General features: G+C 41.9%; 1 protein-coding gene across 4 annotated transcripts in view; it reads left to right on the plus strand.

Annotated features, from left to right (window-relative positions):
• Positions 1-27,985, plus strand: part of evlb (Enah/Vasp-like b) — a 53,595-nt gene that overhangs the window by 6,090 nt on the left and 19,520 nt on the right. For 3 of the 4 annotated variants that reach the window (XM_085381871.1, XM_085381874.1, XM_085381872.1), the window contains exon 1: positions 7,261-7,999. The exons of the other annotated variant lie outside the window; for it this stretch is intronic. In XM_085381871.1, the coding sequence (XP_085237997.1) occupies positions 7,905-7,999 (95 nt within the window). In that variant the 5' untranslated portion in view covers positions 7,261-7,904. Of the gene's footprint in view, positions 1-7,260; positions 8,000-27,985 lie in introns of those variants that run through there. 4 annotated transcript variants of the gene reach the window in all.

The raw sequence follows: 27,985 nt of genomic DNA on the forward strand, positions 1-27,985 counted from the left end.
GCTGTAAAAGGCTGATGGGGTATTGCTGTTACGCAGCAGGGTGGGCAGGCGGTGTGGACACTCAAGTTTGTGAATGTGATAACTCGAGAACGAAGCGACGTAGGATTTTGGAATTCACAGCATGGGAGCATCGACTGAAAATCTTTGACAATTTCGAATCTCAGTGACCTTGAGCTCAAGGTCAAAGTTAAAGGTCAATGTTTCTGAAAATCACCTCGGATTTTCAAATTTACACCATAGGTCCCTGTACTAGGAGGCTGAGGGGGATGTGTCTTGTACTTTCTTTTCACTGTGAAATGTTTGTATGCAACATGATCCACTTTTTTAATGATTCATAGTGCATGGCACAGGAAAAGATTGTAGCTTTGGTTTAATCAGAATCAGAATCAGAATCAGAATACTTTATTGATCCCTGGGGGAAATTATTTTTTGTTACAGTGCTCCATTTTAAACCAACATTAAGACAAGACAGACAATACGCTAACTAAGAATAGTACAATATATACATATATATACATACATACATACATAAGTCACTTATAAATAAATATTTGGAAAAGAAACGTGTAGTTGTAGCAGCAAACAGTGTGTTAAGTGGATGCGTTGTACAGGGAGATGGCCACAGGCAGGAATGATTTCCTGTGTCGTTCAGTGGTGCTTTTCGGTAATCTCAGTCTCTCACTGAACGAGCTCCTGTGACTGACCAACATGTCATGGAGTGGGTGGGAGGTGTTATCCAACATTGTCTTTATCTTGGACAGCATCCGCCTCTCCGACACCACCTTGAGGGAGTCCAGCTCCATCCCCACAACATTGCTGGCCTTACGGATCAGTTTATTAAGTCTGTTGGCATCTGCGACCCTCAGCCTGCTCCCCCAGCATGCAACAGCATAGAGGATCGCACTGGCCACCACAGACTCATAGAAAATCCTCAGCATTTTCTGGCAGATGTTGAAGGACCTCAGTCGCCTCAAAAAATAGAGACGACTCTGGCCCTTCCTGTAAAGTGCTGTGGTGTTTTTAGCCCAGTCCAGTTTATTGTCAATGTGTACTCCAAGGTATTTATAGTCCTCCACAATGTCAACACTGACCCCCTGGATTGAAACAGGGGTCAAGTGTTTCCTGGTCTTCCTGAAGTCCACGATCAGTTCCTTGGTCTTTGCCACGTTGAGCTGCAGATGATTCTGCTCACACCACGTGACAAAGGAGTCGACCACAGCCCGGTACTCTGTCTCATCATCCCTGCTGATGCATCCAACCACCGCAGAGTCATCAGAAAACTTCTGAAGATGGCAGGTCTCTGTGCAGTGGCTGAAGTCTGTGGTGTAGAGGGTGAAGAGGAATGTTGGTGTAAGTCTTGGTATGCAAACTATGGGACACACATTTAGTTTTGTTCTGTTCTTTGTGTCACCCACCTCTCTGCAATACAAGAATGTTTTACTTTAAGGACTGGAAAAAGGCCACAGACCACAATTCAGGCATCAGTTATTTTAAACTAACAAAGGCAATGTAATTTTGTAGCATGTAAATTAAGAGTTAACTTCCTACTAAAAGCTGCAAGCAATGATGCTTTTATTGCTTGCTATCAGTGCACCATTTAGTCACAGCTCAGCTGCTGTTGTGCTTTGTTTGTCTCCTTGGTTAGGGTAAATGGATGAACTCTTAGTGGCTTGTATATCTTCATATGTTGGAGATGCTGGTGCTAACAGGTTGTGTAATGATGTCTGTGCTGAATGCTGCTGTAATAACCCCATTTGTCTAAATGCAGTATGACACGCACAGCTCAAAATGGAGAATGATGTTGCACATTACGATGCCTCCAGAGTCAGGTGTGTGGTCATGTGTCTGAGTGTGAATAATAACATTTTCATTTTAGGTGACAGTAGTGCTGTTTATGAGTCACAATGATGCACACGGAGGCGTCAAGAGGCAGAGTGGGAAGGCTGATCTGCACAGACGGGCGTGTGTGTTTAAGAGTGGGATCTTTGTGAATGAGAGGGAAATCACTCCCCGCCCGCCCTCCGTGTCTCCTCTGCCATCTCCCATTGGTGTGCGGTGTAATTAGAATTAAAATGTGCAGCTCATATGAGTCAGACGTCGTGCTCACGCTGCTGGTGCACGTGTGAGTATTTGTTTGCAGCTAAAAAAAAAGATTCAATCCCCGGGCCTGAGAGGATGAAATCGACTGAGAGCACAGGAAACGTCAAAGAGCCGTTTAACGTCGTCTCTGTCACACCGCTCACACTCGTTTAATCCCTTTTCTTTCTCCACCTTGCTGCGGGTCGAATAGCGTGACTGCACACAGGTGGGTGCTGATGGGATGACGGAAGCAAGAAATTAGATTGGATTTTACAGAATATAATGTGACTGGATGGGGAAAAAACATGCACACTGTAAATGATATGAGAATAAAATATAAAAATACTTTAAATTTGCATTCAAAGTCACATTGCATCATTCATTTAAATTTTATTTACATTTACACCGCGCTCCAAATTATTATGCAAATTGTGTTTAAGTGTCATAAAGATTAAATAAGTTGTTTTTCAATTAAACCCATGGATGGAATTGTGTCTCAGGGCTCTTTGGATGATTGAAATCTATCTCGGACACCTGTGATCATTAGTTTGCCAGGTGAGCCCAATTAAAGGAAAAACTACTAAAGAAGGATGTTCCACATTATTAAGCAGACCACCATTTTCAAGCAATATAGGAAAGAAAAATGATCTCTCCGTTCCTGAAAAGCGTGAAATAGTTGAGTGCATTGGACACGTAATGAAAACCTTAGACATTTCACGAAAACTTAAGCGTGATCACCATAATGTAGGAGATTTGTGGCTGAGTCAGAGCACACATGGGTTCGTGCAGGTAAAGGCACAATGAGGAAGGTTTCTGCCAGACAAATACATCAGATTAAGAGAGCAGCTGCTAAAAGGCCATTACAAAGCAGCAAACAGATATTGGAAGCTGCTGGTGCCTCTGGAGCTCTGCGAACCTCAAGGTGTAGGATTCTCCAGAGACTTGCAGTTGTGCATAAACCTTATATTTGGCCACCCCTAACCAATGCTCACAAGCCCAGAACTACAAGAAGACTAATTTTCAAACAGTCCTGTTCGCTGATGAGTGCATTGCAACCCTGGATGGTCCAGATAAATGCAGTGGTGGATGGTTGGTGGACAGCCACCATGTCTCAACAGGGCTGCAACGTCAGCAAGGAGGTGGTGGAGTCATGTTTTGAGCTGGAATCACGGGGAGAGAGCTGGTCGGCCCCTTTAGGGTCCCTGAAGGTGTGACAGTGACCTCTGCAAAGTATGTGGAGTTTCTGACTGTCCACTTTCTTCCATGGTAGAATGAACAGAACTGTGCCTTCTGCAACACAACCATCTTCATGCAAGACAATGCGCCATCTTATGCTACAAGGAGTATTATATCGAACCGCCCTAATAGTTGGATATCTCTTACATACAGTCTGTGAGTACTCTAATCTTTTTTATTGATCTATGCTTTAAAAACCCATTTGTAAAGGTCTAATGAGATTTCATGGTTTCTCTCTCTTTTTATTTTATTTATGTTGATGTCCTGATCTAAAGTGTAACCTGTGAGCTGAATACAAAGGTTTCCGCTTTTTTGAATTATGCCCAGTGAGTCATTTTGCCAGGTGGACACGATAATGTTGCAGACGTGTTTCAAGCACCAACAAAGTAAAACAGGAAACAGGATATAGCATAATTTCAACTGACCGCAAGTTGGAGTGCCACAGCAAAGATATTATTAAGCTTGAATAGTTTAATAACAAACATATTGCAGAGTTTGATTTGAAACATGTTTATACTTCATCATTATCATTCCACTTGGGTTACTGATCATCTACAGTGGAACAAAGTATGTTCTTTATCCTTTTGTTCTTTCTCCAGCATTGCTTTACTTTAGGTCATCGGTTTTACCACAAAGCTCAATTACACTCTCTCCCTCCCTCCCTCCCTCCCCCTCTCTCGCTGTGCCACACACATGCATGCTCACACACACACGCACACAGTCATGCTATGTGTTACACTGAAGGCCAAACCTCCTGCTGGATGCTAAAAATCAGGTTGCCAGGACTTAAACCTCGCTTTATCGCACTCTATTGTTCGCTGTCTCACTCACTTGCTCACACACTCACTCACTCATTCACCCACCTAACAGGATGACGGTGGGGTTTGGTGGGGGGTGTATGACAAGACTGTACAGTGTAAGTGCTGACTGGTTGTCCTTTCACCCTTGCTATCCTGGCTCTCCCTCCCTCCCTTTCACCCAGGCATTTGACTCTCTCGCTCCCTCTCTCCGTCTGTCTCCTCCTCTTTGCTCTCCACCAAATTGTTTTTTTTTAACCCAACCTCCTCCTGTATTTTTGATAAGCAGAATATGATTGCTTTATAAAGAAAAGAAAACAATGAATGACTTCAACTGGAGTCACTATTCAGCCATCTACTGCTGCCATTTCAAAGAAAAGAAAAAGATTCACACGAATGCTTTATTGCAAACAAGAGAGTGTCTGTTTGCTTCAGTCTCTTCCTCTGCCTGTGCTCTCAGTGAGTCACAGTAAGATTGTAAGATAAAAATGATGGTGCAGATGGTGTGCTGCGACTCAATTGCAATATAATGTCCTTTATTGATTTGACACTAGCCACTGTAGTGAGTTAGTCTCATATTCAGCTACTGGGAGTTGCTTTCAGAAAATAATGCTGCCATTGTGTTGAAAAGAAAAAACCCACGATGGGCTTTTCTCTTGTTTTAATGAGTTTTTGGGAATTATTGCTGGTATAATGCACACGACAATGAAAAGCAGATGCACTTGAGGAAATTGTGTAAAAAGTGAATTTAAATGAAAAAACACAAATCCACTTTTATTTTAGCTTCTAACAGCTTTAAACAGAAACACAATTTTCTTTTTACGTGTCTTAACAAATCAGCTCTGGATCGCCTTCAGTCTGTACAGAATGCAGCGGCAAGACTTTTAACTGGTATAAACAAGAGGTCACACATTACTCCAGTTTTGGCTTCTCTTCATTGGTTGCCTGTAAATTTTAGGGTTCATTTTAAAATTTTAGTTGTAACTTTTAGAGCTCTGCATGGTGAAGCTCCCCAGTATATCTCTGACCTGCTGAAACCTCATGCTTCATCCCGAGCACTTAGGTCTTCAGGTCAGAGGCTACTGGTGGTCCCACGTACTAGATTTAAAACACGTGGGGATCGGGCTTTTCAGGCACTGGCACCTAGGCTATGGAACTCTCTGCCGTTGTCTTTATGCTGTCTAGACTCTACTGACTCCTTTAAAAAGCAGCTGAAGACATTTTTATACAAACGGGCTTTTAACTAATTTAATTAATTTTAACTTGTATGTCTGATCTTACTGTAAAGCACTTTGTGATTTTTATCTGTGAAATGTGCTATATAAATAAATTTTACTTACTTACTTTACTTACAATTTCTGGGCCCAGTACTGTGGTGCATTATTCCATATAGGGATCTATTGAAAGTTAAGAGGTTCGTGTACATATTCAACTCCTCCATTCAGTTTCTGCATGAGAAAGACTTAGGGGTAAGCTTGGGTTAGAAATAAAGGGCTAAAATTAAAAACAGTAAAAACAGTTTTATGGATTTGTGTAATAGTCATGATTAAAAAGATTGACTTTTGGTTTGAAAGGAGAAACTAACACGTAAAAGTCAGTTAATTTCATGACCCATTAATACACCCCAGCCTCCTCCTTACAAAGGCTTCAAAGCCAAATACAGACTAAATATAAAAGACACAGGCAACGTATTGGAACATAATTTTAAAGCCTCAAATTTAGTGGCCATATCTGAACTAGGTTTAGGTAGCTGTCAGCTAACCCAAGACTCAGACAGCTAGCTTGGTTAACAAGTTGCATTTATTACTTGTTGCAAGATTAAATGGTATGCTGATGTTTATTAGCAAAAATGCAGCTTAAAGAAAAGTGTTACTAACAGAGAAACTGAGCAGCTAAAAAAGAAATCTTTAAATAAATGCCAGCGTTGAACAAGAGTGAACATCACCTCTAAATCCACGCTAAAGTAGTGCATAACTTAAAGGGTCAATGTCATTTAATTTATTGAGTTATAATAGAAAAAAATCACCCCTTTCAGGTTTTTTTGCCCTCTTGTTGCCTGCTTGCTTCCTTTGACGACCACTCCACTCAAAATACACCTTACCCCCACCTTTCACATCGGTGCAACAGTAAAAGAAACAAATTCCTGTACATTTTTACCAAATGATAATGTATCACAAACACCAAAACTCATGATTTCATAGAGGCAACAGAAGTTTGAAGAAGGCTGTTTGATGCAACTCACTGCAAGCAGACATTTGCTTCTAACTTAAGGTAATATTTTTTTCTCATAAACTAACAAATATGAAATTATTATCAAACAAGTAATAAAAGGACATGGCTGAAATTTCATTGGCATGACGATTTCTAGCCAAATGGCACTTTCAGCAGGCCCTAAACTGTGATTTTCCGGTGCCGTCGGCATCCAGCAGTTCTACAGCCAGTTCAATCAATGAAATTGCCTGCTGGCAAAACACAGCAGGACAGATGTGGGTGGTGTGTGCAGGTTGAACTGTACTAGAAAGAGACCACGGGTGTGTCTATTTTTGTGGCATGTCAGAGGATGCACAGTAAATGTGGCAGGGATTTATTGATGTTGAACTCACCCACCCAGCCAGGAGATTAGTTTGTGGCTGCACGCCGCTTACTGTACTTTGCTTGTAATCTATATGTGCTGAGATAAATGGAGCACGGGACATTAAAGAGGCAAACATGGGGCCTCGCATGCTCGAATTTGTGTGTCCACATTTCGTATGTTGTTGTATCCGAAGCCCCACCCAAGCCTGGCACTCCACCTCAGATCATCTGCGAGAAAAGATGGGAGCCATCAGATGAATTAAAATCTGTTGCTCCTCCTCTTTTTTTCCCCCCTCGTTCTCGTTCTCTCCCTCCATGCGGACTTACGCATCCTCGTCTCGGCCAATCCGGCGGCTGGCGGAGGAGAGCTGCATGGTGAGGAGGAGGAGGAGGGGCAGGACCAGCAGCCTCCGGGGCTGGCAGCCCACTGCTCTTCTCACAGCTGGGAGGGGAGAAGGGGAGTGATGGAGAGAAGAGGAGGAGGGAAGGTGGGGTGTGGGGAGGGAGTATGGAGAGGGAGGAGGTAATCCAATGAGACACAGAGAGGAGAGGCAGCGTGAGGGCAACGCCTCACAGCACCGGGAATCTCTCTCTATCTCCATCTTGCTCACCCCCCACCCCGCCTTTCCTCTGTGTCTGAAGCGTAAAAAACCAAAGGACTCTCATCTCCCATTCAGTCTTCTCTGTACGCTGAGGAGTGCCCTCATATTGAAAACACCTTTTTTCCCACCAAATGCTTCAATTTCACCTTTATTTTTACCGATTTTTACTTCTTTACCTGCTGCCAAAGGATGATTTGATGACCAAAAGTGACATTTTTTTCTGTTGACCTGCCGGGAGCCTGTATCTTTTACACGAGTCATCTTTGTTCTAGAGCTCACAGTTGCTGACTGTACACTGGCAGTGGGGAAATAGGTTAGTGTGCCTATCTGGTGCTGGGCAGGAGAGCTGATTGAACGTTCAGTCTGCCAGAGGAGGTAAAGAGGAGGGAGATGCCTTCCTGGTGGTAGCCTTCTGTAGCTCTGCGACTATTCGGGGAGAAGGTGACTAGAATGCTCCCGCTGAACTCCAACCTCTAGCGGAAGTATCAGCGACGGGATTTCAGGGGAGACAAAGGAAGGGAAAAAAAGCAACTGAGGCAACAGACAGACATTTGTTTTCAGTTTCTGGAGTCACTGAACAGGGTTGACCTGTGTGCACCTGCTGTCCGCGGACACCATGGATATCAACCTTCAGTCTCACCGATTTTACTTCCCTCAGATATACTGTGCTGAACCGGGGGCACAGCCACAGCTCACTGAGTTCAAAGTCAGGTAGGCATCCAATGCATGGTGGTGGGGGCGGTGTTTAGGATGGCATCCATCAGTAGATCAGATCCATCACTCACTGGTAAACGATGGAGTCATCCGAGGCTGATACCTCTAATTGCTTTTTCCATGCAAATTTTACTTACAGCATCATGATTGCATCTTTCACCAGACCCCCAGCTGCTGCTGCTGCTGCTGCTGCTGCATATGAAACGCTTTCTGTGTATGATGAGTGCTGCTGTGAGTGGCTCATTGCCCTTGCAGGGGGATGGGGCTGCATGCTAATGTGTTTGCTAGCTGTGCAGAAAAGTGTCAGGCTCCTTGGAGAAGCAGAGGGCATTGACAGCCTATGAAGGAGATTGCCAAGTTTGGACAGTGCCACAGTTGTGCTGCATTTGCCATCCAGGAATCTATCGCCTTCTTATCGGGCGCCTCTGTGGCTTCTTTTGTTCTCTTCCTTTGCGCTGCTCTCTTTTTCTTTTTTGCTACTCTCTCCTCTCCAATCGCAGCTGAAAGTGCTCAGGGTGGCTTGTTGCACATCCACAGTCGACGCCTGCCGTCGCGCTCACAGACGCATGCTCAGACGTGCAACAGCTTTCCTCCTCTTTGTCTTGTTGAGATGTAATTGTGCTCGGACGGAGCTATTGCACTCGGGCGTGCAAGATCTGAGACCTGATGCTTTGTGACATACATGAAAAGAAATAGAAAATAATCTTCAAGCTCTCCTTATGATCTTTGCCTCTCTCATCCATCATCAATCTTTGCATGCACAGCTTGAGATGTCGTTATAATCTCGTGTGTGATACATTTGACAATTCCTCTGCTAACAGCTCTGATCAGTGCAGCTTTATGGGACTCAGAGCCAGAGTTTTGCCCCACTAAGCAGCTTTGACCTTGGCCTGGTCCAGGCTGGTGGACCAGCAGCTTTATTGGGCTGGAGCGTGTCACTGTCACAGCCTGGCCGTGCTCCCTGATGGCGCCACGGGAGTCTGAGGTCATTCGCAGCTCGGTAGCATCAGCGCGAGGAGGGAGAGGACAGAAAAGTGCAAAGTGAGAGCATCTGTTTCTGAAAGACAGAAAAGGAATAGCTCTGCTTCATCCACTTTACTCGAGCTGTCGTTGGGCATGATGTCATTATTAGATTTTCGACTCTAACATATTGGCTCACATTTCATATCTGCTGCATTTAGCCAGGTTAGTGTTTGTAGTTTTATTGTTATTATTAATGTTATTTTCACAGTGGTTTAAGCCCAGTAGACAGTTAAAGAGATTTCATCGACAGCGTTCCCACCCCTGTGAAATGTCCACATCAGCAAACCCCAGGAAATGTCAGTAAATATCAGCATTTTTATGCAAACTGTAGCCTTAATGAAAAAAAAAGTAGTCTCACTCATTTCTGGCTGTGCCTCACATCTCTATTACACGAGGGACGCGCGCGCACACACACACACACACACACACACACACACACACACACACACACACACACACACACACACACACACACACAAACCCTGTGTGCATTTGCAGAGATTAACGAGGTTTAAAAGTGTAATGTGTTTTCACAAAACCAATTCAAGCCCATAAGCAATATTAATGTTTCACAAATCAGATTTTATGCAATGAATACTCGCTTAGAAAAGCTGAGCGTGGATTTGATGCACATTCATACTAAGACACTGCCGTATCTGTTCCTGTGTACACTAATCACTTTCACTCATTTTCTGGTAGTCTCCATGTTGAACCCCGCAAACAATAAAATCAGTAATGGGCAGCTTTACAAAGCAGCATCTCTAACTATATTCCTAAAAGGGTGGGCTTAAGCGATAATGAAACCAAGAGGAGCAGAGAGAAAAGAGAGGGAGAGAAAATATTAGACCAGTGGGGGGTGGAAGGGGGAGCACTGGTAAGCAGAAGGAAGAGAGAGTGAAAGCGTGAGGCAGATGGATGGAGGTGAAATTAGAGGAGAAAGGAGAAACCAGTGTGAAGGAGTAAATATGTGGCTGTTTGAACATAGACTTTGATGTGGCATACACCCTGAAAGAAAAACATGTGCAATGGATGCTGGGATATTAGCACCAGCTTCATAGTGGCCAAGCTGGGTAACTAGAGTATAGCCAGATAACCATGACAACCAATGCTGGCCAACGCATGAGAGCATAGATACGTATACAGTGCATGTATACATAGCAATGCACACAGGCTATGCATACGAAGAGCAAGAGCGCTTCTGTTTCAGTGCCTCCTGCAACTACAAAAAACCCTTCTTATTTATTGTGCAGACCCAGTGCACTGATATTTATTAAAGAATAATAAATCATAGTTTCAGTTTTGGATCGCCCACTTAGTATAGTCAATATGCCAAGTCTGTATATTTTAAGCAACGTCCACATATAAATTGTTTGTCTGTCTTCCACTGCAACCAGTTCTGACTCTCAGCTGACCCCAGGCCTGGCCAGAAGCTCCTTCTTGTCTTTTTATAATGTAATGTTTCTAATGTTAGTGTTGATGCACTTTAGCAATCATTTTCAATGTGAGGAAGACAAAAACCAACAAAAGTCATTAAAATCATTAAAAGCTATTTGGCTAGGTTTAGAAGGAAAATCAAGGTTTGAGTAAAATATATATTAAATACACATTAAAGGATAAACTTGGATGACTTTTCCCCCAGTTTAAAACTTCTGATAAAACTGTGATTTTTCCTGTTTTGGCCTCGCTCTTGATAGAAATGGGCCTTGATGGCCAACTCTCCCCTTCAGCTCTCTCTCTTCGTTCACCTTGAAAGCCTCAGACTTAAATCCAAGAGCTGCTGTAATGTAAGTTATTGCTTGAGGATTAAGTCATGGGATGAGGGAAGAGGCTTTCTGTTTTTCAGGATTCTCCGAGGAGACTAAATGTCTGCGTTGTTCCGCACCGTGGCCTGACAGATTAGTGATGGAGTCTACCACACATGCATGTCAAACATAAGAAAGCTCCAATGGAAATCTGTGAAATATTCTAGGTCAGTGACTCTGGTGACTGATGATCTTTGACACAAACATGTAGGATGCTACGGCTTGTTCACAGGATTGAGTCGCCCAATTACAGACACTTGCGAGTATGTTTTATGCAGACTGTTAGGATTTTCCATGGAGAGCACTTAACCTAATGGCCTTTAGCTAATGCTCAACTATAAAAGGGATCATATGTAAACATGTCTGTGCTGACTGTAGTCCTTGTGTGTCGGGGGGTGGGTGGGTGCACAGTAGGCAGTTAAATGGCATCATGGGTGAGAAGGAGCACACCCTCTGGGCACAGCTACAGCTTTCTTTTTTTCCTTTGAGGGATGGGAAGGTACATATTTTAGACATTGCCAGTCTTTATGCTCCAGCTATGCTCTCACCTTCAACCTCCTCCCTGTTGGGAATTTTTTTTCCCTACGTCAAATGGAGACGCATGCATTTTTTAAAGCTGCTCCCACTTCTCGCTCTATTTCCTGTCTTCCGTATCTCTCTGCCTCCTCGATTTATCTTTTTTGTTTCCATCTTAATTTCTGATTCTCTTCTGTGATCCTCCTCTTTTCTCTTCCCTTCATTTATTCTTCATATTCTTGCCTTTGTCCTCTTCTTCCTCCTCTCAGCATGAGGTCCATCCATTTGAGCCCCTGGGTTGATCTGCAGCTTGACTGACCTCCCTAAATGCATGCACGCGCTTACCAGTGGCAGACAACCAAGTTTTGTTCCTCCAATATGTTTACAGCAGTGCACAGCTTCACTTGGATAGAGACAAGGGCAGCCTCGGGCTCTTTGCTGAGTATTAAAGATTCCAGCAAATGCTCATTAGAGTAAAATCAAGGTTCCCACGAACAACTAGCTAGACAGGAAAGTCTGGCTTCTTGCTGCAGCCTTTAAATCCACACCTGCAATAAAGATGAAATGCTTTTTAAATCTGGGCTTTAGCATTTGGGAAATATGCTTATTTGCTTAATTGAAAATTGATAGCACTCTTGCACGAATAAAGAATAAATAGATCCACAGCCAGCACTCTGCATAGCATGAGAAATGTCATATCTTTAGCTTTACAGGTACTGACATGTCATAGCTATAAAGTTCTCCATACAAGCAAATATGTTTCCCTAAAGTGTCCCTGCAGGTCTCACATTTCATCTTAATGTATCTAATCTCAAATCCCATAGTTTGTTTCGGGCTGCCATCCACTCATTGGGGATCTGTTGACTGTGTGCTGTCTCTGTCAGTGCTGTTATGTCAGAGGATTATCGAAAGGTTGTTCAATCCCCGGCTTGGACAGTCTCAGTCGTTGTGTCCTTGGGCGAGACACTTCACCTGTTGCCTACTGGTGGTGGTCAGAGGGCCCGGTGGCGCCAGTGTCCGGCAGCCTCGCCTCTGTCAGTGCGCCCCAGGGTGGCTGTGGCTACAATGTAGCTGCCATCACCAGTGTGTGAATGTGTGCGTGAATGGGTGGATGATTGAATGTGTAAAGTGCTTTGGGGGCCTTAGTAAAGCGCTATACAAATACAGGCCATTTACCATTGTGCCTTGCAGAGACATAAAGGACCATCCGAAGTCTTAAATCCTCTGTCGCTGAGATTATTTTTCAACTTTCTTCTGTCACTATAATGTAATCCAAGCAGGGTCAGACGGAGACAATCCTCAGTTTAATTCCGTTGTTCCACCTGGTGTCTCGTCTCTCTGATGGGAAGATAAGTCAGAAGTGTGCAGGATGGTGTAAAGGCAGCGGTTTTGCTGACCGGAAGTCCTTACAGCTTGTAACAGGGCAGCCCTTAGCGGCTGGAAACACAGTGAGACAGACCAAGGCAAGTGTAGTGGAACAAAGTATTTATTTGCTATATGGCTCTCCTTAAAACAATTAACTTGTCGAGCTTCTTCACAGCACAAAAATCCCCTAATGACAACTGGCAGCCTTAAATATGTTCAGCTGTCACAGACTTAACCATTATTCCACTCTCAGGTAAATTCTTAAATCCCAACCTTCCACCACAGTATACAATATATCAATAAGAATAAATAAATACATAAATACATTTTCACATTTACATATTAATAAATACTTCACACTTTAATGTTACACCAAACCCAATATTATAAAAACCCAGAAACCCAAGCACAAAAAGATTCACCACACTCTTTACCCATGGTCTCTCCCGGAACCTTTAAATGGTGTCTGGACCCCCGGGGAAACATTTGCCCAAACCCCTTGAAGAGGACACAGGCAAGAAAGGTGAGTAATCATTAACTTACAAACACTTATTTGCACCACTTTTATCCCTAGATTTCACACACACATTTGCCTTAGTTTTCCTTATTGGTAAACCTTAATCACAATCTCAATCACCATTCTTCTCTCCTGACAGACAACCACCACATTCCTTGATGAGGAGCAGCTGTGCAGGATCTGAAACAAGGCCACCAACTGATTTTAAAATTCCCAATAAATAGTCAATAAATATTTAAACTTCTTGTGTGCAAATCCATGCTTAAAGTGCAATGCTACATAAAGTGCTTGATAAGGTGCTTTTAATAAAGTGAAAGGTGTGCTCTAAAGTGCTATACAGACAATACAATATAAATAAATGCAGTAAGGGAGTCCTCTTCCTTACATTTCCTCCTCCCTCTCTTAAGCACGAAGTGCTTCAGTCCTCTGTCATCCTAGATAAACAATCAGCAACCACATTTGACTTCCCCGGCCTATACTGGACCGTAAAGTCATAAGGCTGCAGAGACAGGTACCATCCTGCAATGCGGGCATTCGCATCCCTCATGCGGTTCAACCACTGGAGGGCACGATGATCAGTCTCCAGAGTGAAGTGACGTCCCAGAAGATAATACCTCAAGGCCTCAATAGCCCATTTCATGGCCAAGCACTCTTTCTCTATCGTCGAATACCTCGTCTCCCTGTCGAGTAGTTTCCGACTCAGAAACACCACAGGCCTTCTTTCACCTTATCATAATTCTCAGAGTCTGTTAAATCCATAAGAATGTAGGCTGTGCGGGCTCTACCTGTCAACAGGGGAACCAGACGAATAGCCCACTCATCTCTGGGCCATCGACACACGTTTGCCATTCTTTCAAACGTAGTCAGAAAATGTTCAATGTCATCTTCTGGTGACAGAGGAAAAAGTTTTGGTTCAATTAAAGACCTGGACCCACTGGCCACTGGAATGTCTTCACCATTGAATCCAAGTTCTTGTTCTTCAGATGTTGTAGGGGGCGCTGGCGCCTCTGGTGGGTCAGGCTTATCAGTTACAGCTTTAACTTGTAGCTGGATTTGCTGAAATTGATGCTGCATGCCTTTCCACCTTTGCTCCTGACGTGACAAATCCTTCTCCCACTTTTGGTCTCTGGCTGCTTGAGACCGCATAAGAGATTTCACCAACCCTGTTAACTCCTCCAATTTGTCCTCAGGGCTTGTTGCTGCCATGGCCTCTAGCTCAGATGAAGCTCCAACTCCTTCATCAGGCTGCTCCTCTTGGCCTGGCTTTCTTCCACCTCTTGTCATCATCTTCTCACTGTGGCATGAGTGACACACTCCTGACACCACTTGTAACAGGGCAGCCCTTAGCGGCTGGAAACACAGTGAGACAGACCAAGGCAAGTGTAGTGGAACAAAGTATTTATTTGCTATATGGCTCTCCTTAAAACAATTAACTTGTCGAGCTTCTTCACAGCACAAAAATCCCCTAATGACAACTGGCAGCCTTAAATATGTTCAGCTGTCACAGACTTAACCATTATTCCACTCTCAGGTAAATTCTTAAATCCCAACCTTCCACCACAGTATACAATATATCAATAAGAATAAATAAATACATAAATACATTTTCACATTTACATATTAATAAATACTTCACACTTTAATGTTACACCAAACCCAATATTATAAAAACCCAGAAACCCAAGCACAAAAAGATTCACCACACTCTTTACCCATGGTCTCTCCCGGAACCTTTAAATGGTGTCTGGACCCCAGGGGAAACATTTGCCCAAACCCCTTGAAGAGGACACAGGCAAGAAAGGTGAGTAATCATTAACTTACAAACACTTATTTGCACCACTTTTATCCCTAGATTTCACACACACATTTGCCTTAGTTTTCCTTATTGGTAAACCTTAATCACAATCTCAATCACCATTCTTCTCTCCTGACAGACAACCACCACATTCCTTGATGAGGAGCAGCTGTGCAGGATCTGAAACAAGGCCACCAACTGATTTTAAAATTCCCAATAAATAGTCAATAAATATTTAAACTTCTTGTGTGCAAATCCATGCTTAAAGTGCAATGCTACATAAAGTGCTTGATAAGGTGCTTTTAATAAAGTGAAAGGTGTGCTCTAAAGTGCTATACAGACAATACAATATAAATAAATGCAGTAAGGGAGTCCTCTTCCTTACACAGCTACAGACGGGAATGAAAACCACTGTTAATATCAAGGCAAGAGTTTCTCATCCGCTATGCTGAAAAATGCATGCAGGTGTTGGCCAAACATGAAAGTTGAGAGCACCTAATCTTAAATTAAACCTCCTGCCCTGCCCTGCCCAGCATGATTTCCCACTGCCTTTTCAGAGACTCAGCATTAGCTCTCAGGGGTAAGGAAACTCTTAAATGCTTTATGCAATCATGCGGCACAGCCGTAAAAGAAACCTTGTGCTCTCTTCGCAGGCTTTCAGCTGGTATTAAACCATAAATTCAGACCTCTTTCTTGGCACCACATCGTCGTGTTATTCCTTTCGGCTGTCCCAGCTGACCTCTGCGGACTGCCGGAGGCATTCAAGGCATTATTTGGTGTTGGGAAAGCGAACAACAAAACCTTCACAGCAATGAATCATGAACACTAGGCACATCACGTAGTTGGATGTAGTTATAGTTTATAGGTCTGCATTTACCGTCTTTTAGAGACAGAGATTAGAACTCACACAATATTTCACAGCGGCACATACACAAACTTCCACTTACTCAAATGGATGCACCCTCAGATGCACAGTTGCAGCACTGAGAGACAGTCATTTGATGAGACGGGGCATTGTGCGCGCTGTAATTACAGAGTACGCTGTCTGTGGGCTTATGTTGCTGTTTTTTTAATTCATCTCTCACTGCTCATTCATCTTTTCTTCCCAGCCATATTTTCTAGGCCAAGCGAAGATTCCACTCCAGTTGTCATGCCAACAGATTAGCGTGCTCTTGCGTGGTCTCAGCAGTAGACTCTAGGAGTGCATGCGTGTGCACGTGATCTTCTGAGTGTGTGTGTGTGTTTGTATGCATCTTCTCTGTGGGGTTGCCGGCTCTGACATGCATTCAGATACACACGAGCTGAATATAATCAACTGTGTGTTCACACAGTCGTACACACAGTGTTTGAATAAAAAGCTTTTCATTATCTAGTCTATCACACATCATGTAGTTATTTAAACTCATTTTCCTGAGCATACCAGCATCGCCTCTTGTCTTGGAAAAATGGAACGGTTAATATTTGGGCTAAAAGCACAGACTATATAGACACAAAACACCACAATGTTACCTTGTGGTTTGTGGACCTCTATTAAATATTGTGCCTGTTGCCATCTTAAATTTTTTTTATGTTTTTTTGCACGGCACAGTTTTTAAAAGTACTACTCTATCTGCTGATACTAATTAGCTTGGCGAGCATTGTAAATTCATAACAAATATCTGTTAATTAATGCAAAGTAAAATACAAATAAAATGAGGAGCAAATATGTTCTGTTAGTACAGTTAAGCACACAGCAACGCACATTTGTAAGCCTGGACTAACTCTATAAAACGGATCACTAATTTGAATTAGCTGAGCTGAAGTCCTAGCTTGCTAGGCTATGCCATGTTAGCTTTCAGGCTTTTCTGTGGAATCAGCTCCCAGTTTGGATTTGGGACACAGACACCCTCTTACTTTTAAGACTAGTCTTAAAACTTTCCTTTTTGAAGAAGCATAGTTGTGGTTGGCTCAGGTGACCCTGAAACCTCCCTTAGTTATGTCTTTGAAGGTTCTCAGTCATCCAGGTCATTGTAGTCTAAGAAGCTTGGAAAGAAAAGCGTCTGGACTTCTTTAAGTTGCTTGAAGACGTTTCACCTCTCATCCGAATAGCTTCTTCACTTCTAAGGTTAAATGGTGGGGAGTCCCAGATGAGCCAAGGTGTGACCATTTGACCTTAGAACTGAAGAAGCTTCTCTCATGAGAGGTGAAATGTCTTCAAGCAACTTAAAGAAGTCCAGACGCTTTTCTTTCCAAGCTCCTTAGGCCTGGTTCTGCTGGAGGTTTCTTCCTGTTATAAGGGAATTTTTTCTTCCCACTTTTGCCAAACGCTTACTCATAGGGAGTTGTTTGATTGTTGGGGTTTTTCTTGGTGTTATTGTAGGGTCTCTGCCTTACAATATAAAGCGCCTTGAGGTGACTGGCGTTGTAATTTGGTGGTATATAAATAATATTTAATTGAATTATTCTACCATTCATGATAATACTAATGATCAATGATATAACAATGCCACATATTTACATTCCCTATCACGGACAACAATGATAGTAGCCCAGACATGTCTGAGGGCAAGAGCAACATGTCACCTTCTTTAAAAAAGGGATTTACTAACATGCTACTTCAATAGTATGGAAGTGGTCTGGCTACAAGTAGTCAGACCTTTAAAAGTACTTGCAAGAAAACTGTTCCCACTAAACGTGGAAACAACAAACTGGTTTCACCATTTGAGACAAAAACACACTATTGAGACAACCTGGATATGCAGGCACATGAGGAGGAGCAGCTGGTTATATGTGACCCAAAAGTTAAAAAAGAAACAAACAATGATTATAGCATCACTGGAGAAAACAGTGGATGGAAATTAGTTATGCAGTTATGTTTTATGGCCAGAAATATGATGAAAACACACAAGTGGAAAAGGAGGTCTTTAAGCAAGTGGTTAAAAAGCTCTTGCCAAGATACAACATCCCAGGGAGACCTTATTTGTTAAGCAGTTATGTTATACTTGAACTTTTTTGTCCTTAGGTTTGTCTTGTGCTTTGTTACTACTGTTGCAATATGATGCTGCTGGCACTTTGTGGCAGTAGATTCACACTTTGAATTAGGTAGCCTGTCATCAGTGACAACAGCTCATTAGAAAAGAAGGATGGAAAATACCCTTTGTTTTGTTTGTACTATCGGTGACTGCTGTCTGCAAACTACAGTAAAATATTTTCTCTATATAGTCAGAAATATTATTGCAAGTTTGCTTAAAATATCATGAGGCTATATAATCCACCTTTATACCACAGTGCATCGATACGCACCTCACCCAAAACATAAGGAAAAGGTTTAAAGTTTATTACAATCAAAACAATATCCAGATCAAGACTTTCTGGGTACCAAACTACAAACTTTTTAAAATCTGATGTGATTTTGGGCATTTTAAACATGGATATAATTTTTGGAACCAGTCGCAAGTGGCCACATGTCACAGTTACCTGCAGAAATCGGGCCAGAAAGAGAGATAATTTTAAACTCTGTCTCCTCAGAGATGAACTTTAAAATCCGCTGCTCTATTTTGGTTCTAATATGCCGTGTCATATCCAACAATAACAGCTATTACTGAGTCACATACAGCAGTTTTTTCTTGAAACCCAGCTTAATAGCCAGTCTGTTTGTAAAGAGTCATAAGATGTTAACCATGACATTTACAAAGCCTGAATTTCACACATGAAATTTGTAACCCATGTCAGTCAGGGGTTATTTTTAGGCTTTTCCTTTGCAAGTTGAGCACTTTGGTTTGTTTTATTGCTGTTTGTATTAGAGCAGCAGGCTGTTTGACAGTCTGCTGTCTGCTCAGGCCCATGTTTCTCTCTTCTGAGTCTTCACTTTTCGGCCAGCCCCCACCACCACAGCACCACCAAAACCTCAAATACGCAGGCAAGCGAGCTGCTTATGTAAGCGGCCTGCATACCGGGCTGAGAGTTTACTTTTCTCTAGCCCATTTTTCACAGATATATACAAAAGCACGCTTCAATGGATAAACATGAAGTGATTTATACCATGGGGCGGTAGACACACTCACATGCACACACACATGCTCACAGAAAACAAGAGAGGTGTTCTTTTAGAATTTAAAAAGAGCCAGAATAAAATTTAATTCGCTGATACCTTGAAGCTGAAGGACGTGTATCACAGACATCTTCACCATTTCATTTCCTGACGTCATATCAAGTGTGCACAGGCATAAATAACAATTCATTTTTATTTCAGATCTGTTTTCAAACCTGCCAAACATGATACGACTAATCCTTCAACACACGATCACATAAACGTAACTTTACTAATCATATAATGGGTTTTTATTTAAAAAAAAAAAACTATGGCAAGCTAACTCTGTCTTACTGATTTCTTTCACAGTACTATGCAGAAGTCTTGAGCCGCCTCTCATTTCTTGAAATTTTGCTTACTTTTGTCATTTTTGAGAATTGGTCTTAATAGAGTAAAGAAGGCATGTCAGACCTAAAAAACTATCTACATTTCATGAACACTATCTGTCCTGTTCCTTTAGAAATAGGGGGAAAAAAATAATCTAAAACAGGACCTGAGAGATCCATTTGTGATTCACTGAAGCTTTATCAGAAATGATATCAATAGATGGAAGTGAAATGGGTAGAAAAGGTAATTCAAAACTGAATTGTATTGAACCGGTGCGAGATCACCTTGACAGAGAACTGAACAAAAGGCAGCGAGAGTTTTGCACTGTACTCTATATTAGTTGGCTTATTAGCTGATTGCTATCAGAAAAACAGCCAAAGAAAATGGAATCATTTTGTTATTGTAACTTTAATATAATCTAAATGACATTTCATTTTTTTTCTAGTTCAGCATTTTAGAATATGGCTTACTCCCATTAAAATGTTGCCCATGAGTGTTGAGGTCCTTTAGCAGATTTGTTTTCAAACACAGAGAATAATGCATGTCAAAGCTTTTTGATTAAAAGAAAAAAGTTTTAGGAGAAGCGCAGACATGTTCTGGCATCCAGTACAGCAGACTCTAGCTTCACTAAAACTGCAGAAGCAACTGGGAGAAACTCCTCGAGCCACTGATTGTGCATATTCGCCGTGTAAATGGGTGCTTGCCGAGACGCTGGGATAGGTGCAGAACACTTAACCAAAGTGGCTTCTCATCGTGCCAACTGGCCCCAGTGGTTGGATTGCAGTAGAACACAGTTTATCCTATTTTCTATGAAAGCTGAGCTTTAGTTCAGGCTCGCTTTGCTCTGACACGCTTATAAATCTTTAAGCTGTCAGCTGTTCTTCTCTCTGCCTTATGCAGCTTTGATGTTTCATGCAGCGGACGCTCACATGTGCAGAAATACACGCGCATACTTGTTTGCACTCTACAAGAACTTCCATTGTGCACCATTTTTGGCCACTTCGCAGGCAGAGGATTCTGCATCATTCTCCTGTCTAGGAGAACAGAGAGCATTTTGTAAAGGAGTTAGACAAAAAAAAAAAGACAAACAATTTGTGGTGCCGATTGTTCTGCCAGCTAACTCTCGGGATTTGGCTGTTCCCCCTAAGCAGCTGCCTGCGGGACAAAAAGACACTTTCTGAAAGCTGCCTTTCTCCTCTTCTACTTAACCAGAAATAGAAAGAAAACAAAAACTTTAGTACCATAATTTATCCAGTAATCGAGTATAATAAATCTTAAAAACCAGTAAGGCAGTGGGAGAAATGGGGAAGAGTCACCAGAGCAGCAGACAGTAATATTAGCCAGGAATGTTGGAGGGATTTAAACCTTAGTCTGGAAATAATGGAGCTGCTTTCCTGGCTGTGTTTTCCTCAAGGTTGCTTCTGCAGCATGTTCTGGGGCTACGTGAACACAACTGCTGTTTTTGGATATAAGGAGCAGCACAGCAAATTGGAGAAGCAATATTTGCTTTTAAACGCCTAAGATTGTGTGTTTGAGCCAATTTCTACACCATGATGTACCGTAACCCTCACCTCACCTGAACACACAGATACACACTGATATTTGATACTAAAGTCATCCTCTGTGATGACTAAGCACAGTCAATTACAGTATGTGTATGTACCTTTTTACTGCACTTAAAAAAGATTGCATCAATAGTGTATGGTGTGCAGTGTTTTGAGTGGCCTGTTTACTGGAAAACAGCACTGAGTCTGTGTCAGTGGTGGCGTGTTATCAGGATGTTTATTATGCGTGTATTGACCTCTTGGTCCGCTTCAGCAGCATCACTGGACAAGCTAATCCATCAAATCAGTTTAGAACTTCTTGATCCCCGAATGACAGTCACTGCTGCCGGACAGCACATTTCCATTCATGGACTATAGTGTCATCCAGTTTGTTTGATTGTGTTCTGTAGCTATCGTTTTCAAAACTCGGTGAATTGCAAGGAAAAGAGTGCAGAAAATCCTCAGCGAGCAAGAGGAGTGAAAAGAATTTACAGTTTTGATGGGATTAACTGCTGTTACGTGCAGAAGACATAGAGAGAGCGCATTCATCAAAAGTTTGAATGCACAGAAGAAAATTAGACAAATTTGTTATTACATTTTTTTTTGTATCATACATAGACACTCAAAAAACTTAAAATATCTTCCACGTAATGTCAGATATTTTACTTATATATAGTTTGTTTGAAGCTGAAGAAATACTTTATTTTATTACAATATATCATAATTAAGTAGCATTTTCCCTTGTTTGCCTCCATTTATCTCCTTATATCATCCTGGTATTCCTATTTATCCATATTATATATTCTGTATTTATATATGTGTGTATATATGGTATATTTATGCTTTTATCCTTACTCTCATTCCCCTTTATTGTATCTGTAACATGCAACTTCTGTCGGTGCTGTGCTACTGGAAACTGGATTTCTCAGAGGAACTCACCCGAGGGATTAATAAAGTTTAATCTAATCTAATTTATCTCCTTATAATCTGTATATGAAGCTACGTTTAAATTAGAAGTTTATGGGTGAATATGCCAATAATTAAAAGTCAGTCAATAATTTTTCCAACATTGAGATCTCTAATGCAGTTTACAAAACAGCTGTTCTGTTTTGTTCAGTTAGTGTGCGATTTCTCATTTCTCACATACAATGCAAAGTTAAAATTTCGATTTTGCTAGACGAGTGAGCACAACTTTAATCATACTAGGGCATGCAGTACTTGGAGATTGTGGCACAACCAAAATGCAATAAACTTGTGATCTTTGAATGCTGGCTTGGAAGACAGCGACCAGGTCTGCAATGACTCGGAGTCGTTAAAAGCGAGGTTTAAAGAGGGATATTGTGGGTTTGGGGAGCTCTAAGTTCTTGTCTAGCAGAGCAGTGTGGGGAAATGACTTACTTGGAAAAAAGTCAAACTACACTTTTTGTTGTAGATTTTTCTGTTGTGTACAGTCAGCTGACTTGTGCTTCTGCTGCTGCTGCTGTTTCTGAGGTTTCCTCTCTTTGTGAATTCACCAAACTACATTCTACAACACGTACCCCAACATGAGCCATCTTCTCCAAGCAGGTCCTGTTACTCTGGAAGTTATACTTCCATCATTAAACTCTCTGTTGCAGAATTCTCTCATCTCATCTCTCATCGTTGCATCCAAGAGTTTACATTTCAAGTTCATCAGATTCCACTGGCAGTCCTAAACTTGGAAAAGAAACTCTCATCTTCCTCTCCTGTCCTCTCTTTCTTACATCTTCCTGATCACATATTATCATTTATTCTTCCCTGGGAAAGCTAGCACAAAAACAGTTGTGTCACATTTGTCCAGCCATTTGAAAGGCTGAATTTCAAATTAACTGTCACTTGTAAAAAGAAAAAAAAGTTTCTGTTTATGCTTCCTCTTCATCTCCAAGGCTAGATAGATAATCAAGTACTGCGAACACAGATGTATTGACATCTGGATCATGCACACTTCTCAGTGATGAGACAGAAAACAGGATGTGTGCAGGTGGGCTCATTTAGTAGCTGAAACATCAGAGCCATTGAATTAGTTAGTTTATTACTCTAGTGTGAATGAGTCATCACATTAAAGATTAGTTTTCACTTTTTGTCAGATTTGATCACTATCAACTCAAATTTGCCCAAAGTATGACATGATTATTGCTTTCACAGTAAACATCAAACATTACTTTAACTGTTTGTTCATCAGTCCTCTGTGCAAAGGCCTATGACCTGAATGAGGAAGTGAATCTAATCATCTTTGCACAATATGAAAGGAACTTAAAAGTTGCAGGGCTGCGGCCAGTGTTTGAGCCACTTTGAAAATGTAACTTCACTGCAGTCTTCATACAGCCATAGAGGGGTTTAGATAGGAATCTGTACTGTGCGCACACACAAATTTGCATACAGCTACAGCTATTTTAGGCAGATTCTTCTTTGTTGTTAGCGCACTGCTGCCTTGAGCAGCAAGGCCCCAGAAAGTGGAGCAGCACAATAGCTTTGATGTTGTGATGTCTGCAGGGTGTTGTACTGTAAGAGCTGCAGCCAGTATACTGAGAGAGACAGGGACACATATATGTATGTGTGTGTATATATATGTATATATATATGTGTGTGTATGTGTATAAGACTTTCCAACAGCACAGATTACTGCTGAAGACAAAACCTGAACTGACACACTGCAAATGCTCAGAGCTAAACGTGTCGACGGCAGTTCACACAGGGAGAGTGGCACAAAAGTTAAAGACAGAGTGGACTGACAGTAATACTGCAGATATACTATATTGTTAGCACCAGCTATAAGAGATGTTGTTTCCCTTCTTGGGTTGCTGACTCATAGCATGGAAAATTCATTCCAGTGGTAAAAAAGGTCTGATGAAATCCTAAATGCATATTTTATTCATCTCAGAAAGAAAAACCAGCTCGCACAGCAGTGATTCAATCTCTGCTCTTATGCAAAATGCCATTACCGAGCAGTTATTGTGCTAAATTTAAATTCCACCTCCCTCTGGTTTGCCAATTTATCAGCAAAAGAGAGGATCAAAGTGCTAATTATGTTTCATGCCTCATCTTTATTTATTTATTTTTAATGTGTATCGCATCTAAAATACTTCCCTCTCCTCTGCATATGTGTTTTTTTTTTAAATACCTGTGTTTCCTCTTGTCTGACAGCTTTGCTGTTCTGCTGTTCATGACAGATCAGACGAGTCACGCCAGAAGAGTAAATCTTGTGCGAGCACACAGGAAGCTTGGCACTTGGAACGTAACGCTTTGACTTTGCAGGTTAGGGTGCACAAATGTGACGGAGCCAGGTGCCAGTTAATTGAAGGATCACTGCAAAACGCTTATGAACAGCAATCACTGGCTCACACGCTGAGCAGATCTTCAAGAAACAGATAAATCTGTGTGGGAGAGAGGCGAGGTAAGAAAAGCCAAAGACCAAAGTGAAAGACTTTGAGTTGGACAAGCATCTTATTAACCCTTAGCTGACCTGAGACCCAGAGGAAAAGCGCCTAATGGGCACATTCTCTGTGCTTTTAAGAGAAGAAAATAAATAGGAGGCATACACGGGTGTTTCTGGGGCATAATTAGTCTTCACTCCTGCAAACATTTAGCAGCATGAATGAATAATTCATGTGTTTATCATTACACACTCATTAATCTGACCTTAGACACTCAAGATGACTTATTAACTCAATCCCAAAAAAGCATGCGCAAAAGCTAACTTTATAGTTTCTGTGATGCAATTTTATGTTAAAGTCATTTAGACTATCAGGGTTACATCATTCAGCTTTCTGCTGTGCGTAAAGATCGGGACTCTTTCTGCTGCATGCCTCGTTTTGAGTTCAGCATCAGAGGATTCTGGGAGAAAAGATGCAGCAATAATGCACCAGAGCCGGTCGCTGTCAGTGTTTATGTTGCATCCTGTCGCCTATGGGTGCAGTCATCATTGTCAAGGTTACATTACTCAAAGTCACTGAGGGGTGAAAGCATTTCTGACCTTGGCCTGTTTACAGCTTCAGCTTCAGAGCCCGGCCAGAGCTGTTATAACGCTAAAGAAAATCATCTTTGTACGCAGAGGCAAGGCTGAAATGAGTGAGCGCCCTTTGCACTTGTATATAATCCCCATACACCAATCACTGTGCTCTGCAAATTGCACCATTTCTGTGGAAGCGACAGAAGGACAGGATTCCCGAGCAGCTCTCCGAGATTTCTCTGTCTGTCCCTGTCAGCTTGAATTTGCCGTCGCTCTGGCTGGGTGCATTCAGACCCAGGACGATGGCATTTCGAGTGCACGCGTGTGCATGAGTGTGTACTGTCAAGGTAAATTCAGAAGCATCTTATTTATTCATGACATTCCTGCAGTTGTGCGCATGCGCAGGTGTAATGTGTGCAAGTGTGTGTGTGTCAGTCAGGAAAAACTTGTTTTCATGTCACCCACTCCATCTTCTTCTCCCCGTCTCTTCCGCTTTTCTGCTCAAGCCTCCTTTAGCTCAAGAGCCTCATTTATTCATGCTTCTGGGCCCTTGATGCCATTTTCAGCTGGCAGCCGAGCACTCCTTTTTAAAAATTAACAGAAGTCAGTCGAGTTAACCGAAATAAATTCAACACGTCATTGTCCTGCTGGGTCCGGTGCGGAATTCAAGCGTGCACCAAAATGCAAGACAGCATTGGTGTGGATAACAAGCTATAACCTGAGAGAATGTCATTAAAACATGGGCAGCAGAGCAGGGTGTGAATGGTCTTTGAAGTCTTGGTCTTCATCTTGTTTGAATAGATTCTAGTCCTGCAGGTTTTTAGTTTCTTCCCACTGCCTCGCTCTGTCACTTTGAAGTAAGGAGAAGAGTTGGTATTGTTTCCGTTATTCCAGTGTTATCCTGGTGCTTTTATTTTCACAGATACTTTTCTCTTTACTGGATCAAAGTGTTTGCTCTTTGATGCTGTTTTTTTGTTCGAGTCAGGCACATTGTCTCGCAACGAGCATCCCTTATCCCGAGGGTTTAAGTGAGGGATACCACGGCGGTGACTGGTGACTCACAAAAACCCCAAAACAACAAAAAAACTTGCTGTTTGACACTATTTGATGACTTATCAATATTTTGTTCTGCTCAAAAAAGAATTAAAGACTGTGGATGGCGGGGAACCCCGTGTTTGCAGAGTGTGCTGCTGGCAGGCTGTCCGTCCAGTGACAGGTGATGCGGCATCTGGTAATTTACATGTGGGGATATCGTCTTCAGTTAGCTTCAGTAAGGAAGGGGGAGTAGCAGGCTGTGTTCATTGGATTTGTTAAGAAAAAGCCTGGACAGTAAAATATCAACACAAATCAAGAATTGCCAATTTACAATTCATACATGCTGCTACTGTTATTACTGATTATTTGGAAAATTGTCTGTTTAGCCCATCAGACTGTGGTCAGGTTAGTCCCTGCCCAGGTAACCTTTATATAGGAAACACAGGTAACAAATTCTTCAAAAACCACCTACGACACTCATATTTGAAACAAGCCACTTTAAGCCATCTTCTTCTCTGATTGGCTGCCCCCCTTGAAAGGAAGGCTTAAGGAAGTGGTAGGAGGTTGCTGTACACCCAGCCAGAGGTTTCCTGACAGAGATGACCATATTGGGGATAAAGAACTGTCTGAAACAGTGTTCAGGAGCACTCTTATGACTAAACTTTTGGCTAACAGGAATTATTTGCACATATTGTGTTCATTATTTAAAGCTATAGCCATAATATCTTGATGCACGCGCAATCATCCAGTTAAGGAAATCCCCCAAAACTGATTCCTTTCTTCTGGACACAGTATTTTCAGTGGAACAGTTTGTCCCTCATCAAAGAGACTCCTTCAGTCATAGCTGACTGCAGGTTTCCCCAATCTTATAAACAGTACATCTGTATAATGACTGAAACCAGCACTACTAACAATGGGCTGTGAGTTCAGTTTCTTTATGGTGAAAGATGTAGCCTTGATTCAGAGATGGTCTTTCCCTTTTAAATGGCCTCCCTGACTCCAAACCAGCGTTCCTCCCTTCCAGGATATGCACATCCTCATCAAGGAAAGCGTGGCCACTAGGGTGGAATTGATAAGGATTTAACGATTCTGATTCCATTATCGATTCTCATTGGCTCCACTTTCAGAGTCACCACCATCTCTAAGCAGCGTATCAAAGACGTTACATTCATGCAAATTAATTTCATGCTGAGTGTTCAAATGTTTGTGAATTTTGTTGGTTTCCTCTCTTTGTTGTGATTAGTGACGGGGTCATTACACAAAAAAGTAATTATTGCACATATTACACAGAACACTTTTCTTAAAAGTAATGCAGCACATTCCCAAAAGTTGATTCTGATCATCTGGATGTAGCGTTTTTAGTGGGAGAAATGTTTTGTCGCTCATCTAAGTGACTACTTCAGTCTCAGCTGACTGTAGGTTTCCCCAGTCTTATAAACACATGGCAAACATATGTTTCTACCTGTAGTACTCACACTTTTATGTGAAATAAGTCAAATAAAGACACACACAGCTTCAAGATCAAACACACTTGGTCAGTGTTGTCAGTGAGATTGGTCTATTGTTGAGGTTGGGTTCGTCCTGTAATCTCTTATGAACTACCTTCACTGCTTCAGCGACTGGAACACAAGTAAAGATAGATGTAACATAATATGAGACCATTGTTTCCTCCATAATTGCATCTCTCATCTTCTCAACAAAATCCAAAGTGTTGTGGATGTGGTGTTCAGAGCTGCCTACCAACAGGTTGAGGATCGAAGCCAGAAACTTTGAGGTGTTATAGGTAACTGAGTTGATCGTAGAGACAAATGGTCTTAAAGGTGCACCCTGTTTATGTATCTTCGGTAAACCATACAGACTTGGTGTAGCTTCCCCTGTGGTATGAGATCTGGTCATTGTCTGAAAAAGCCATTTGAATGAGTGACAAAACATTTCTCCCACTGAAAAATCCCACTGAATTTTTGCTATAGCCATAATGTAACTGTAATTTTTTTCTAAACTGTTTAATATCTGTCTTTATGCT

Source organism: Rhamphochromis longiceps, linkage group LG15, assembly GCF_057381845.1.
Source record: "Rhamphochromis longiceps isolate RC_006_pf linkage group LG15, R_longiceps_female_GT1.1, whole genome shotgun sequence".
In the NCBI taxonomy this organism is placed as follows: domain Eukaryota; kingdom Metazoa; phylum Chordata; class Actinopteri; order Cichliformes; family Cichlidae; genus Rhamphochromis; species Rhamphochromis longiceps.